At 41.3% G+C, this 14364-nt stretch overlaps 1 protein-coding gene across 1 annotated transcript in view; it reads right to left on the bottom strand.

Annotated features, from left to right (window-relative positions):
• Nucleotides 1-14364, bottom strand: part of arhgap23b (Rho GTPase activating protein 23b) — a 560944-nt gene that overhangs the window by 102901 nt on the left and 443679 nt on the right. The window contains 1 exon segment of the mRNA XM_079852050.1: nt 2374-3694. Coding sequence (XP_079708176.1) covers nt 2374-3694 — 1321 coding nt within the window.

The following is a 14364-nucleotide window of genomic DNA, read 5'->3' as shown; positions in this document are numbered from 1 at the left end:
TCCCTCTTTTGAAGACGAAAAATGGATGACATGTTCTCTAGGCGCCCCTTTTATACTTCTACTTTTATACTAGGTCGCACTAGTAGTGACGTCATAGGCTGTCGCCGGTCAAATTTGATTGCCGTGATTGGATAGCTTTTCAGACACCGGTTCATGTGGAGGCCATTCCCCATAGTGTCATCGACGCAGTGCGAGTTCCCTTTCGAAAGGGAAACCAAATTTCTTTATGAATGGAAGAAGGGGCATGATTTTGTCTCTCCCCCAAACATTGTCAGTGCTGCTGTGGAGAATTGGGAACAGGATGATCGTTGACTTAAAAACCCAGAACTGGAGTTTTTTTTTTTTTAGGAAGGAAAAGGAGGAAAGCTTGAGCTGTGTGAAAGTAAATTTTTATTTCTTCCCTAAAGGCTGTTGGCATGCTCTGTACAAATGTTTGACTGATAAGCGGACAGGTGACCTCCAATGGATGATTGTACATGGAGCAATAGCTACGAACAGACATGTGGTGCATCTTAATCGGAGTGTACGGGTGGGCTGCCCTTTTTGTTCTGAAATGGAATCAATATTAAAAAAATGTGTGTAGTGTTTCTCGTTTTCATTCTAAGCAATTGGTTTCAATCCCTAGGTGAAGTTTTTTCTTTTTAATTGTTAGAACTATGGTTTTGATTAATTATTTTTATCAGGTACTCCAACCCTTGCCACTTGGAAAGTAAGGGAAAAAAAGTTACTAGGGCAGTATGTAATAAGTGTGGTTGCAAGTTGTTTTTTTAACAATGTTTTTAAGGCTTGTTGCTGGGAAATTCCGCCGAGCGATGTTGCTTAGGTAGCCTACTTTCCCATTGAGAATGGGCAACACATTTCTATTGTCCATTTAGATCAGTCATGGGCCCTTTGTCTCACCTGGTTGCCCGTTGATGGCAACATTGCCCAGCAACATTGCTCAAAAAGTTGCCCTGTGTATCATCACCTTTAAGGTAAAACATGCTTTTTATAGAATGGTGGAGTGTTTGTGTGTCTATTTTACACTCTATTTTAGCGTTTAACCAATCATAGCTGTGTGCTTTTGCCTGCATTACATAAAAAGAAATCTCTTAGGCCTTTTCATTTAAAAATAAATAAATAATAAAATTAAAATAAATCACACAAAATAAAGGCACCAGTTCATTTGTAGTGCATGGACAACATGGTTTTATATAATTAGTTTACAATGAAATCTGACTTCCAAAATTATGAAAATGACTCATTCAAAATTGACCTATGACATAGGCATGAAATTCATCTAAATTTAAATGATCCCATGGATGTGACTTTTGTGGTTTCGCGGTCAGTGGCCTCAGCTGGCTGCAGTAAATGTTGCATTATCAAATGACTTTGACAAGTCCTTTTATTTTTACCCTCTTTAAATGCATATTACTCACTGTGCACATTTGTTTTTAAAGCGGTGGTGGCGCCGGTGCTTGAGCCCGATCGTAGCTGCTTGTGGCTGTATTTATTATACTTTTATAAACGTACAGTATAAACTTTAATAAAGGTGACACTTTTCTTATCATTATAGCATTTGAACCCTTTGTCCTAGAAACAAAATTCTTAACTCACCTGATTACTCTCCTCATGCTGATAACGTTTAATGTCTTGCATAAGACTTTGCCCATTACAGTAGCTGCCATTTTGAAATGGACTGTATTTCTTTTTTATTGTGGCTTTTTTTTTTTAACTGGTATGTTGGTTTTCAGAATGTCTTACCGAACCTGTGAATGCCACTTTTTTTCAGGATTGGATACATTTCCTGTCTTTTGAAATTTGTTGTAATTATTAATACTTTTCATGTTAACAAAAAAATTATGGACTAAGTTCTGAACTGAACAGGTTTTGACTCATGCTATATTTCGTTAGCATGTTAATTGCTTAGCATTGTATTTGTCTTGATCGCATATATTCTTTTCATTTTATTTTCCTGATACGCTACAGCGAATTATAAACGTCTATTTATAGTTTATAAACGCTGTTTGTTGCTCTTGTTTTGGGCCGCAAAAAAACAAAAAACAAAAAACAGTAACATTAACAGCTCTCGGTTCATTTTGAGCTCAGGGGTAGTATTTTGCATAACACTGGACCTGCAAAAGAAGCCATTTTTAATTTATACATTTTTAATTAACACTACTTGAATGTGGTGGGGTATGTGTAGGATTTTGTGTTTAACTTCTGTGAAAATCTGCATCTGTGGCTGCACATTTGTTAGGGCCTATACATAACCTTTTGAACTGAACATAACTTAATGAACTGAAATAAAACCTTTAATTTGTTTTCCATTATCTAAAGTCAACTGTTGAAAGATCATCAAAACGATTATAATTTCAATCCATCCACACTGACCTATGAAAGGGATGGCAGTCAGGGAGTCCTGCTCCACAGGCGAGGGTGGTATGCCACCATTAGTCTGGTGCATAGAGTATTCTGACCGTGAGGGAACGACTGTGTTTGAAAGGGGTTCGGATGAATTCACAGGTAAAGCATAGTGTGGATGTCGCACACCATGAGGTGTCTTTCTGCCTGGGGGGGGCTTTTGTCTAAGCACCACCTCCTGAATCTGAATGGGCTCCTCAGCAAACTCACTGACCACTGAGCCTGCTCTAGCTGAGTCTTGGGGCTCTGCCGTGGGGGGAGTGACAAAGGACGCACTCTGCAATGGGCTGGTTTTTGGGGTGGGGGTCCAGCTACATTGAGGTCCGGTGTAGGAAGGGTCCCTGAAGGAGTGAGAATGTTGCATAAGATGGCTGGACTTTTGGCAGAAGCAGGGGCTGTAGCTGCGGTAGCCCACTGTCTGATCATCTGCAGTTTGTGCAAGTGAACTTTTGATCTGAGCAGCTGGCTGCTGGTCATGGTTTAAGCCCTGAACAGAGGATGGCACTGTTGCAGAAACAATCACGTGCTGATTGGGCAGACTTGGATGCTCCTCATTGCTGATTGGCTGACTGCTTTGATGAGGCCATGCTGGTCTTTCAAAATGGGGAGTGATCAGAACAGATGCCTTTTCTAGAGTTTCCAGTGAAAGGTCATAACTCTGCTCATAGGAAGCATATGCAGCCAGCAGGTTCTCTGAAAAGGAATGGCTGGAGGTTTGACCCCACCTCCCCAGCCCATAGGAATTCGTACAAGGTGAGTGGTTGGCACCTATCGCTGAACTGTATTGTAGAAGGATGGTGTCCTGAGAGTCGCCTTGTGGCCACCTACTGTAAGACCTTCCAAGTGCCAGTCCCAGCTCACACACCTGGTCTTGAGAGATGCACCGGTGATGATGGGACATGCCAAGGCCCGGCCGATCCGCTTGGCTGTAGTACCAATCTGACAGAGCCCGGTGGCACAGCTCACTGCGGGCTTGGGGAAGACTGCCTTTCCTAGGGTGGGGGAGTGAGGCGGAGACGATAGCTGCATTGTGGTTGGCAAAGTGGAAGTCCAGTTGGCTCGTTGTTATACCCGCTGAGGAAGTGGAGTGGGCACGATGGTGAGTCAGGTGTTGATGGGCACTCTGAGATCCTACGATGATCCCCGAGTTCAAGTTGTCAGGAAGACCATGGCTCCGGGTGGCAGAGGTGGGTTTGCTGCTTGAGTAAGAGACCGAAGGAGGTTCAGGAAGGTTTTGGGCTTCTCCCGTGTATGGCTCATTCCCTCTCAAGTATGCATCTTGAGAATATGCCTGTAAGAGATGAAGAAAGAAAACAAGTTAACTGTGAATGAGGACGTACCTAAGAATGAAAGGCGAGTAGACATAATAATCGGGAAATAGAATTAAAAGACAGGTTTAGGCAACCACAGAAACCCTGTTGGAGCTATTTAGTGTTGTGTTTAGATTTCATTATGATAAATTTATTCATTTTTTGATTTAATTATGATTAAATTTCTGTTAGTGTTTTGTTAGTTTATTATTTGTTTTGTTTGTTTCATGCACGCTAGGGGGCACTATAGATTATTTAGGTAAGCGCACGGCAGGGACTAGTATGCACCAGGTTAGGCATATGGTTTTTTACCGGAGTGGGAGAGGCACAGGAAATTTGCTTTGTTCTGTGTTTGCTCGACTTCAGTCAAAAAATAAACCACGTTTTGGTGAATTTTAATACTTGTTTGGACCTGATGTTTTTCCCACCCGCGTACACCAAAACCCATGGTGCATCAGTGGCCTTTTGATTTTGTTTGATTTGAACTTTGACTTGAGATTTTTGTTACTTCGTTGACAAACGGCCATTACATTCAAGTAAAAAACCCGCCTTTGAACTCTTCAAAATTGGACTTATTGGATCGCTTGGATGTGGATTTATGGACAAAAGACATTAAGCAGTCTAAGATTCAGCCGAGGTGGCGACAAGGCACATTCTGGCCCAGATCACACAAGACGTTCAACCTTCTCAAAGACACCGGTAAGTCAGTGATACAACTGTTTAGAGCCGTAATGGAAAACGGCCAAACGAGTGGAGTTTGACAGTATTTCACAAGGAATTGGTTGAATGTCGCACGTCTACCTTTACGCATGGCCATGTGCTTTCATTCATGCATAAAAAGTCCGGCAGTGTGTGTTTGTTTAACGAAGAGGATCTGATGATCAATAATCATCGTGTGTTTTGCAAACCTGCTCTCTTGTGCGTCAATGAACTGTGTGATTTGTTTGCAAACAAAAAAGGAAAATAAATAAAAGAAACGGAAATGTCCGACGTTGGTGCAAACAATACTGAAAAGCCTAAAAGAACTGTTAAAATGTCTGCTAAAGGTATAGAATATAGTGTGATGACACTCCAGGAAAAAAGGAGTGAAAAATGCAAACAGGCCAAAAAGTGTATGAAACACATGAATGAGTTAATGACATCAAAGGAAAATGTTGATTCTATAAAGAATGAGCTTTCTGTGTTTGTAAGGTGTTGCGAAGACGCACATGATGTCCATAAATCTTTTATGAGTCTACCTTTGCCCAAAGATGAAGTTGAAAGACAAAGTAAATATTTCACGGACAAAATGACAGAATATCGTGATTTCACTGAGAAGGTAAAAAAATGGCTCTCTGACGCGCATGATTCACGTGCTGAGCAAAATAAAGATACTCCTGATGATCAATGTAATGCTGATGAAATAAATCCTGAAGATAGTGTCTCCAACGTTTCAAGTGTAAAAGCGAGCTTTGAAAAGGCACACTCTCAACTATCACGGACTTCTTCGACGTCATCTGCGCGCATTAAAGCGGAGGCCGACAAGGCAGCTCTCGAGGAGCGCATCGCTGCACAGAAAAGGAAACATCAAATTGAAGCGCAACAGGAAAAACTAAGAAGAGAAATGGAGCAACTTGAGCTTGAAATGGAATTGGCAGCAACAAACGCAAAGCTTCATGTTTTGGAAACCAGGTCACAGTGTGGCTCAAAATGTTTAGACGGCATGAATTCTTATTATAAAAGGAATAAGCCACGAGGAGTGAGTGATTTAAATGCCGACGCCAACACTTTTGTCCCAGATATCATGAATGGCAATGATCATGCTCTTGGTTTGTCTGCTTCTGGACTCCAACCACCAGTTGTTAAGCCTAAACAAAGACAAAGTAAACAAATGGATGAAATGACATTAAAGGCTGATGCTCCAGTTCATGTGATGCAAACTGTAAACGAAGTGCACATGGGACATGCTCACCATCAGACCCAAGCTTTGACTGACAACTATCAAAATGATGTTTTAAACATTATGCAAAAACAAAATGACATCGCTGCTTTGCTTGTCCAACAAAATCTGTGTGCTGTCCTCCCATCTAGGAACATCGCTGTGTTTGATGGAGACCCTCTCCAATACAGATCTTTTATCAGAGCTTTTGAAAATGGGGTGGAGGCTAAAACGGATAAATGGAGTGATCGTTTACATTTTCTTGAGCAGTACACCAGGGGACAGCCAAAGGACCTGGTGCACAGTTGTCAGCATTTACCATCAGAGCAGGGATACCACAGAGCCAAAAGTCTTCTTGCAGAGCACTTTGGAAATGAACACAAAATTGCTGCTGCATATATGGAAAAGATACTTAACTGGACACCTGTTAAAAGCGAGGATATTAAAGGGTTGCAATCATTTTCTTTGTTATTGTCGTGGTTGTGCAAATTTAACAGAACACTTGATGCACATGAAAGAGCTGGATTTACCATCAAACATGAGAAGTATCATCTTGAAACTTCCCTACAAATTAAGGGAAAGGTGGAGAAATGTTGCTTGTGATCTGCAAGAACGAAGAGGTGATAGAGCAACGTTCACTGATCTGGTAGGATTTATAGAAAGACAAGTCAAGATTGCTTCTGATCCAGTCTTTGGTAACATCCAAGACCTACAGCTCACTAACTCCAAAACATCCAATGCCAGTCACTTCAAACAAAGGAAAAGAGGGAGCAGTTTTGCCACCAATGTCACTGCAGTCAAAGAAGGAGTTATAACTCAACATACAGGAAACAATGCCAGACACTTTACTCTTAATTGCCTGTTTTGTACACATGGTAATCATTCATTGGATCAATGTTCACAGTTCAAAATGAAAGTACACAGGGATAAGATTAATTTCATTAAAGAAAAAGGAATCTGCTTTGGATGCCTGAAAGTGGGCCACATGAGTAAAGATTGTAGAAAACGTTTGGACTGCAATGTGTGTCACCAAAATCACCCAAGTGTCCTTCATATAGAGCGGCAGGATAAAGGAACATCCTCCAATCAACAGTCTGTGAGCTCAACAAATGCTTCACCTTCAGTGTCTCAGACTTGTGGCCATATTGGGGCTGGTCACAAAGATGCCTCAATTTTTTCTATTGTTGCAGTCAAAGTCAAGAGCCAGAGGAGCAACAAAACTGTGCAGACATATGCTTTCTTGGATCCCGGGAGTTCAGGAACGTTTTGTACAGATAGTTTGGCAAGAAGATTGAATGTAAAGGGTAAAAGGACAAGTATTCTGTTAAGAACAATGGGTCAAAAGAAGATTGTAAATGCTCATATGCTGTCCGGTCTTGAAGTGTCTGGGATAAATATGAATGATTTTATTGAGTTACCTGGCGTCTTAACGCAAAAGGATATGCCTGTTTCCACACTCAATATTCCACGACAAGAAGATTTGGAACAGTGGTCTTATCTCAAGGCTGTTAAGCTTCATGACATTGATGAAGGCATTGATTTGCTCATTGGAACGGATGCACCAAAAGTGATGGAGCCCTGGGAGCTAATCAACAGCCAGGATGAGGGACCTTATGCTGTCAGAACCAGAGTTGGTTGGGTCATTAATGGTCCACTTCGTGGTGGGAGCAACAGGAATAAAAGTGACTACTCTGCTGTAACATCAAACAGAATCTCTGTTGAACATCTTAAGGAAATGCTGGTTAAACAGTTTAACTATGACTTTAATGAGAGGTCATCGGATGAGCAGCTTGAAATGTCCAGAGAGGATGTAAAGTTTATGAACGTCATGAACAACACCACAAAGTTAATTGGAGAGCATTATTGCATTGACTTACCTTTCAAGGAGGAAAATCCCCTGCTGCCAAACAATCGTCGCGTTGCAGAACAGCGCCTCCAGAGCTTGAAAAGAAAGTTTGTCAAGAATGGTCAGTTCAAGGAACAATACATCACATTTGTAAATGACATGGTGAAGCAAGGATATGCTGAGCTTGTGCCTTCTGATCAAGTAAAGCAGAGTGATGGAAATGTTTGGTATCTTCCTCATCATGGGGTTTATCATCCCAGAAAGGGTAAGCTGCGAGTCGTTTTTGACTGTGGAGCAGCATACAGAGGGACATCACTGAACTGTCAGTTGTTGCAGGGCCCTGATTTAACAAACTCTTTAATCGGGGTCCTTGTTCGATTCAGACAAGAGCCTTTTGCAGTGATGGCCGACATTCAAGCAATGTATCACCAAGTTCATGTTTCTGGAAAGCATATCAACTTTCTCCGCTTTCTCTGGTGGCCTGGTAGAGATACTTCACATTCTCCAGAGGAACATCGCATGAAAGTACATTTGTTTGGAGCAGTATCTTCACCGAGTTGTGCAAATTATGCATTGAGGAGAACTGCAGTTGATAATGCCCAACATTTCCCTCATGAAGTGGTAAATACAGTCAAAAGCAATTTTTATGTTGACGACTGTTTGAAATCAGTGGCCTCAGAGGAGGAAGCAGTGCAACTGGTTAAGGATCTGACTGCACTTTGTCACAAAGGAGGATTTAATCTTTCCAAATGGATCAGCAACAGCCGAACAGTGTTGCTGTCAATTGCTGAAGACTGTAGAGCAAAGGAAGTGATGGAGCTGGATTTGGACACGGACCAACTTCCAATGGAGCGAGCATTGGGACTACAGTGGTGCATTGAAACCGACAAATTCAAGTTTAGGACCTCATTACAGGAACAGCCACAGACCAGAAGAGGTATTTTGTCGGTGGTCAGCTCACTGTATGACCCCTTAGGATTTTTAGCCCCATTTACTATTCCAGCCAAACTGTTGTTACAGGAGCTTTGTAGAAGAGGCTTGGGGTGGGATGAAGCCATTCCTCATTCCCTCTCTAAAAGGTGGTTTGAATGGTTGGAGGATCTCCAGAAGATGGCTGAGTTCAATGTGGATCGCTGTATTAAATCCAGAGATTTTAAAGACCCTGACACAGCACAGCTTCACCACTTTTCTGACGCCAGCCAAGTCGGATATGGAACAGTGTCGTATTTGAGACTGAAAAAGAACGACAGAGTTCAGGTTGCATTTCTGTTGGGAAAGGCCAGAGTTGCTCCACTAAAACAGACAACGATTCCTCGACTGGAACTCACAGTGGCGGTTCTTGCAGTCCGAGTTGATAAAATGCTTCAAAAGGAGTTGCAACTGAAACTGGAGAAGTCCGTTTTCTGGACCGACAGCGCAACTGTTCTTAAATACATCTGTAATGAAACCAGGAGATTTCACACTTTTGTCGCAAACAGAGTTTCCTTCATCAGAGATGCAGCAAGTGTTCATCAGTGGAGATATGTTGGATCAAAGGAGAATCCCGCAGATGATGCATCAAGAGGAATGAGGGCAGAGACTTTCCTGAAAGGCAGGAGATGGATAAATGGTCCAGAGTTTCTTTTTGAGCCAGAGGAGGTTTGGCCTAAGTTGGATGCTGAGCTCGATGCGATTCCTGTAAATGACCCAGAGGTCAAAAGGGATTTGACAGCAAACTCTGTTGTTGTGGATTTTGAGTGTGCCACAGATCGCCTGCTTTGTTACTTTTCATCTTGGAAAAAACTAAAAAGGTCTGTTGCTTGGTTGCTGAGGGTTAAGAGAGCTCTTGTGTTATTGGGACATAAGAGGAAGGAGTTGTGTGCCTCTGCAGACTTCAACAAGGACGAGCTGGAGACTCAAGGACCTGCAGTGGAAAGGAAAGTTCAGAGCTTTAAAGCCATGCTCAAAGGACAGAGTCTGATTCCTGAAGATTTTATGAAAGCAGAACATGCAATTATTCAGTATGTACAAGAACATAAGTTTAAAGCTGAAATTGCATTATTGAAGAGTGGCTGCAAAAGTGTTTCCAAGGGAAGTCCGCTGTACAGACTAGATCCTGTGATGGATGATGGAATCCTCAGAGTAGGTGGTCGGCTGGGTCGAGCAGCAATGCCAGCAGAATCCAAACATCCTGTCATTCTGTCCAAAGATCTGCATGTATCCATACTGATTCTGCGCCATATTCATCATCAACTGGGGCATGCAGGAAGAAATCACATACTGGCTAAGCTGCGTCAGAGGTATTGGATTATTAATGCAAATTCCGCTGCCAGGAAGGTGATATCTGAATGTGTGGTCTGCAGACGCAATAGAGGAAAGCTTCTTGAACAGAAGATGGCAGACTTGCCTGAGGAAAGGGTGTTGCCTGATAGAGCCCCTTTTACGGACGTAGGAGTCGACTATTTTGGGCCTATCGATGTTAAAAGAGGCAGGAGTCTTCTTAAAAGGTATGGAGTGTTATTCACATGTTTCACCAGCCGTGCTGTGCATTTGGAGGTGGCACATACGCTGGATACAGATTCCTGTATAAATGCTGTCCGGAGGTTCATCTGTAGACGAGGCCCAGTTTCCTCCATCAGGTCTGACAATGGTACAAACTTTGTCGGAGCCAATAGGGAGTTGAAAGAAAGTCTGGCTGGGTTAAATCATGGAAACATTCAGAGAGCTTTTGTTGAGGATGGCATAAAGTGGAACTTCAACACAGCTGCAGCTTCCCATCACGGCGGTGTGTGGGAGCGCTTGATTCGTTCAGTGAAGAGTGTTCTCACTTCAGTTCTCAAACAACAAGTTCTGGATGATGAAGGACTCCATACTGTGTTCTGTGAGGCTGAGGCCATATTAAATGACAGACCAATTACAAAGGTCTCTGATGATCCAGATGACCTGGAGGCACTCACACCTAGTCACATTCTGACGTTAAAAGGCAAGCCAGTCATGCCACCAGGATTATTTGACCACAGTGACCTGTACATCAGGAAGAGGTGGAGGCAAGCACAATATATGGCAGAACTTTTTTGGAAAAGATGGATTGCTGAATACTTACCAATGATGCAAGAGAGACAAAAGTGGATAAGACCAAGGAGAAGTCTCACTCCTGGAGACATCGTCCTCATTGCAGATGCCACCGCCCCAAGAGGATCTTGGCTGATGGGGAAAATTTTGGACGTGAGAGCAGATGCAAGGGGCCTGGTGCGTTCTGTGCGCCTTCGGACAAGAACCAGCATTCTGGAGAGGCCAGTGACCAAGCTCTGCCTGCTGCTGGAAGCAGGGGTGTGACTCCATGGACTCTCTCTCTTTCTTGCTTTTTCTCTCCCTTTTTGTCTCTATCTATCTTTGGTTTTGTTTTAGGTTCACCACAAGGAAGACCGGAAACCGAAGCTGATGTATGATATGCTATATCTAGTTGTAGGTTAGGGTTGAGTGAATAGCTCCTTTGGGAGATCGACGTAATTGTGATTTAATGCACAATTAGGGGCTGGAGTGTTGGAGCTATTTAGTGTTGTGTTTAGATTTCATTATGATAAATTTATTCATTTTTTTATTTAATTATGATTAAATTTCTGTTAGTGTTTTGTTAGTTTATTATTTGTTTTGTTTGTTTCATGCACGCTAGGGGGCACTATAGGTTATTTAGGTAAGCGCACGGCAGGGACTAGTATGCACCAGGTTAGGCATATGTTTTTTTACCGGAGCGGGAGAGGCACAGGAAATTTGCTTTGTTCTGTGTTTGCTCGACTTCAGTCAAAAAATAAACCACGTTTTGGTGAATTTTAATACTTGTTTGGACCTGATGTTTTTCCCACCCGCGTACACCAAAACCCACGGTGCATCAGTGGCCTTTTGATTTTGTTTGATTTGAACTTTGACTTGAGATTTTTGTTACTTCGTTGACAAACGGCCATTACAAACCCCGTTTCAGTTTCTGTTTCCTAGGACTTTTAGTTTTCCCTGGTGTTACCTGTATTCTGTTCCTGTTTCCTTTGTCCCTGTTTCTATATTTTTTTCTATGGTTACTGTGTCTTTTTTAGTCTCTCAATTTCTTTTGTATTTAAGCCCTCAGTTTTATCAGTCATTTTGTCAGCATTATCTTTGTGTTTGACAAAGCTGTTACATTCTCGCTCTGTGTTGGATTGCCTTCTTTGTTTTTGTTTTAATAAAAAGTGTTTAAGCTGCACTTAGATCCACCTTTTCTCTGCCTTGCCTGACCCGCTGTAACCTGTAGTACTTATGTATTAAATTAACCACAACTAATTTTAAGAAGTTTCAAGAACTAAATATTTAATACAATACTACAATATATAATGGAGGAAAAAGCTATATGATTTCAGTTTACATCTTGATGTTATGAGTCCTTTAATATATATTTTTAGACTTGATTATATTAACCTATTAATAACAGTTTATTAATTTTAATACTTTTAATAGGGATGCACTGAAACCAATTTTTGGTACTTGCCGATACCGAAAATATTGATTTTTTTTTTTAATATTTGGTAGCGATACCAGTGAAATATCACAATTCTCTATTCCACTTTCAATACTACAGCAAAAACTAATAGACTAAATAAAATAAATTTAAAACATTAAAGACAAGTAAACAGTCAGTAATAAAATAATAGCAAATAATCAAAATACAAGCAATAGTGCAAATAAAAATACAATAGAACAAAGATACAAATTAAATAAACAGTGCTTTATTTAGATTTTTATGGTAGGTCTAACAGTAGTCCCCTTTTGAAGGAATGTCAGTCGCATCCCGTGGGACCCAGTGTCTGAGGCATGTGTACCAACTAGCCACTTATGGCCGACACAGTGATGATGTTGCAAGGTGCGCCCCAACGTATAAAAAGGGCACCTGAACACACGTCATCAGTTTCAATGTCTTCAGGAAGCCGGAAGTCTATGTGGATTGCAGTGTGTTTCAAAGGAAGAGAAGATAAGAGTGCAGAGTTATGATAAGCAGACAGACAGTTAAAACGCTGTGTCCCTCCATGTCCACGTTTCGTAACACCTGACGATGGTCATGAGCTGTCTTATCTGTCTAGGAATGGAGCATGCACATTCAGCCCTTGAAGGGGCTAGATGCATTCATTGCGATGATTTCTCACAGAGAAAGTTCCGCTCCCAGCTGGCACTCTTCATGAGTGAAGAGAGTCAAGCCGCTGAGACTTGCGGCTTGAGCCGTGTTTGCTGAAGCAGCATGAAGGCTGCAGCAACGGGAATCTCAGACAGAGCTGTTTGAGGAGCGTGAGGAAATTCCCTTCACTTCTCCCGCCAGCTCTGCTGTCTATCTGCCTGAAGCGGCAGCCTGCTTGGCGGCTCCTTCTGAGGTAAATGAGGACTTGTTGCTCGCTTATGATTTTGACGATATAAATAAAGTGTGGTGTCAGTAGAGACGGATGTTTATAAAAGTTCTACCAGAAAGACTCGGGAGAATTATTTCAATAAACCATACATTTATTGACAGCTCAGCAAGCTGATAATATACAAAGTCATTTGGCGTAGGCCCCGTCCGTAGTGCATAATCCGAGGGTATCGGATCTGCAATTCCTGCCTGAAGATGAAGGCAGGGGCGCAGCCGACCCCCCCTGGAGGTATGGACAGGACCATCCTGGTGGTGGTGGGGAGGATGGGGGTAATCGTCGCTTCAGTATCTGCGAATTTAAACATGTGTAAGTACCGAGCTTTTATACAATGAGCCTACGAATATGATTGGATAGAAGTGAAGGCAATAGGTGACGTAGTAATTGAGTCTTCCCAGCAGAACTTATGCTAAAGCTTTCATATCTGTTTCCTGCTCCGTGCAGAGAAATGCTGAATAAGATGAGCTAGTGGAGATTATAATTTGTGCTAAAGCCAGACTGAGTTTGGAATTGTCTAGCATTAAATGCAAGATCGCAGAGAGTTTCTTAGACGAGCGATATCTGCAAAGTGTACAGCTCCAGTGAGTCTTCCATGTCTTACAGACCTACACACTGAGGTGTCAGGTTCATGGAAACATCCATATTCCACTCATGTGGCGCATCTAGCTTCGAATTATTCAAATGTAGAGGGGCTGAACTAGTGGGGTTATGGAAGGATGCCTCGGTTGGAGAGGAATAGGGATGTCAGGATACCAAAATTCCCAGTAGTCGGTACCGATACCATTAAAATTTTACGGTTCTCTGCACCAATTTTGGTACCACAGCAAAATCTGTTGGAACTATTTTTATTTTATTTTATTTAACTATTTGAAAAAAATATTAAATTCAATGACTTTATTTATGATGGTAATCATAAGTAAATAATACAGTAACACTTTAGAATACTGTTTCTTCATTAATGAATAACTACACAGGAACAAATGAGTAATGCATTAGTAACATTCTAGTTACTACTATTAACTAACAAGAAACTCTGATTAACGAATTAGTAAGTAATAGCGCTCAGATGAATGTGGTAGTTCATTATTAGCTAATCAATAACTACTATTTTTTTCATACCTCCCAGAGAACTACTATCTACAGGTTCATAATTAACATGAATAATGCATAATTTATAATAAAAGGTAATGGTAACCCACTAGTAATGACTCAAGTATTACTACATCATTTTAAAGGAACTACTAATTATTTGGATCAGTGAGAAACATGATAACAACCTAATATTGACTGAAGTCATTGTAAGCTTTTGAGATTTTTGTAAGATTTTGAATATCAATTCCTTCCAATGGATTTGGTAACACTTTAGTCATTACTAGTGTGTTCCCATGATCTTGACTTTAGAATACTGATCCAAATAATTAGTAGTTCCTTTATAAAGATGTAGTAACACTTGATTCATTACTATCCAAAACCTTACAAAAGCCT

The sequence above is a fragment of the Squalius cephalus genome (genome assembly GCF_949319135.1).
Source record: "Squalius cephalus genome assembly, chromosome: 19".
NCBI classification, from domain to species: Eukaryota; Metazoa; Chordata; class Actinopteri; order Cypriniformes; family Leuciscidae; genus Squalius; species Squalius cephalus.
This window is presented reverse-complemented; position numbering and strand designations above follow the sequence as displayed.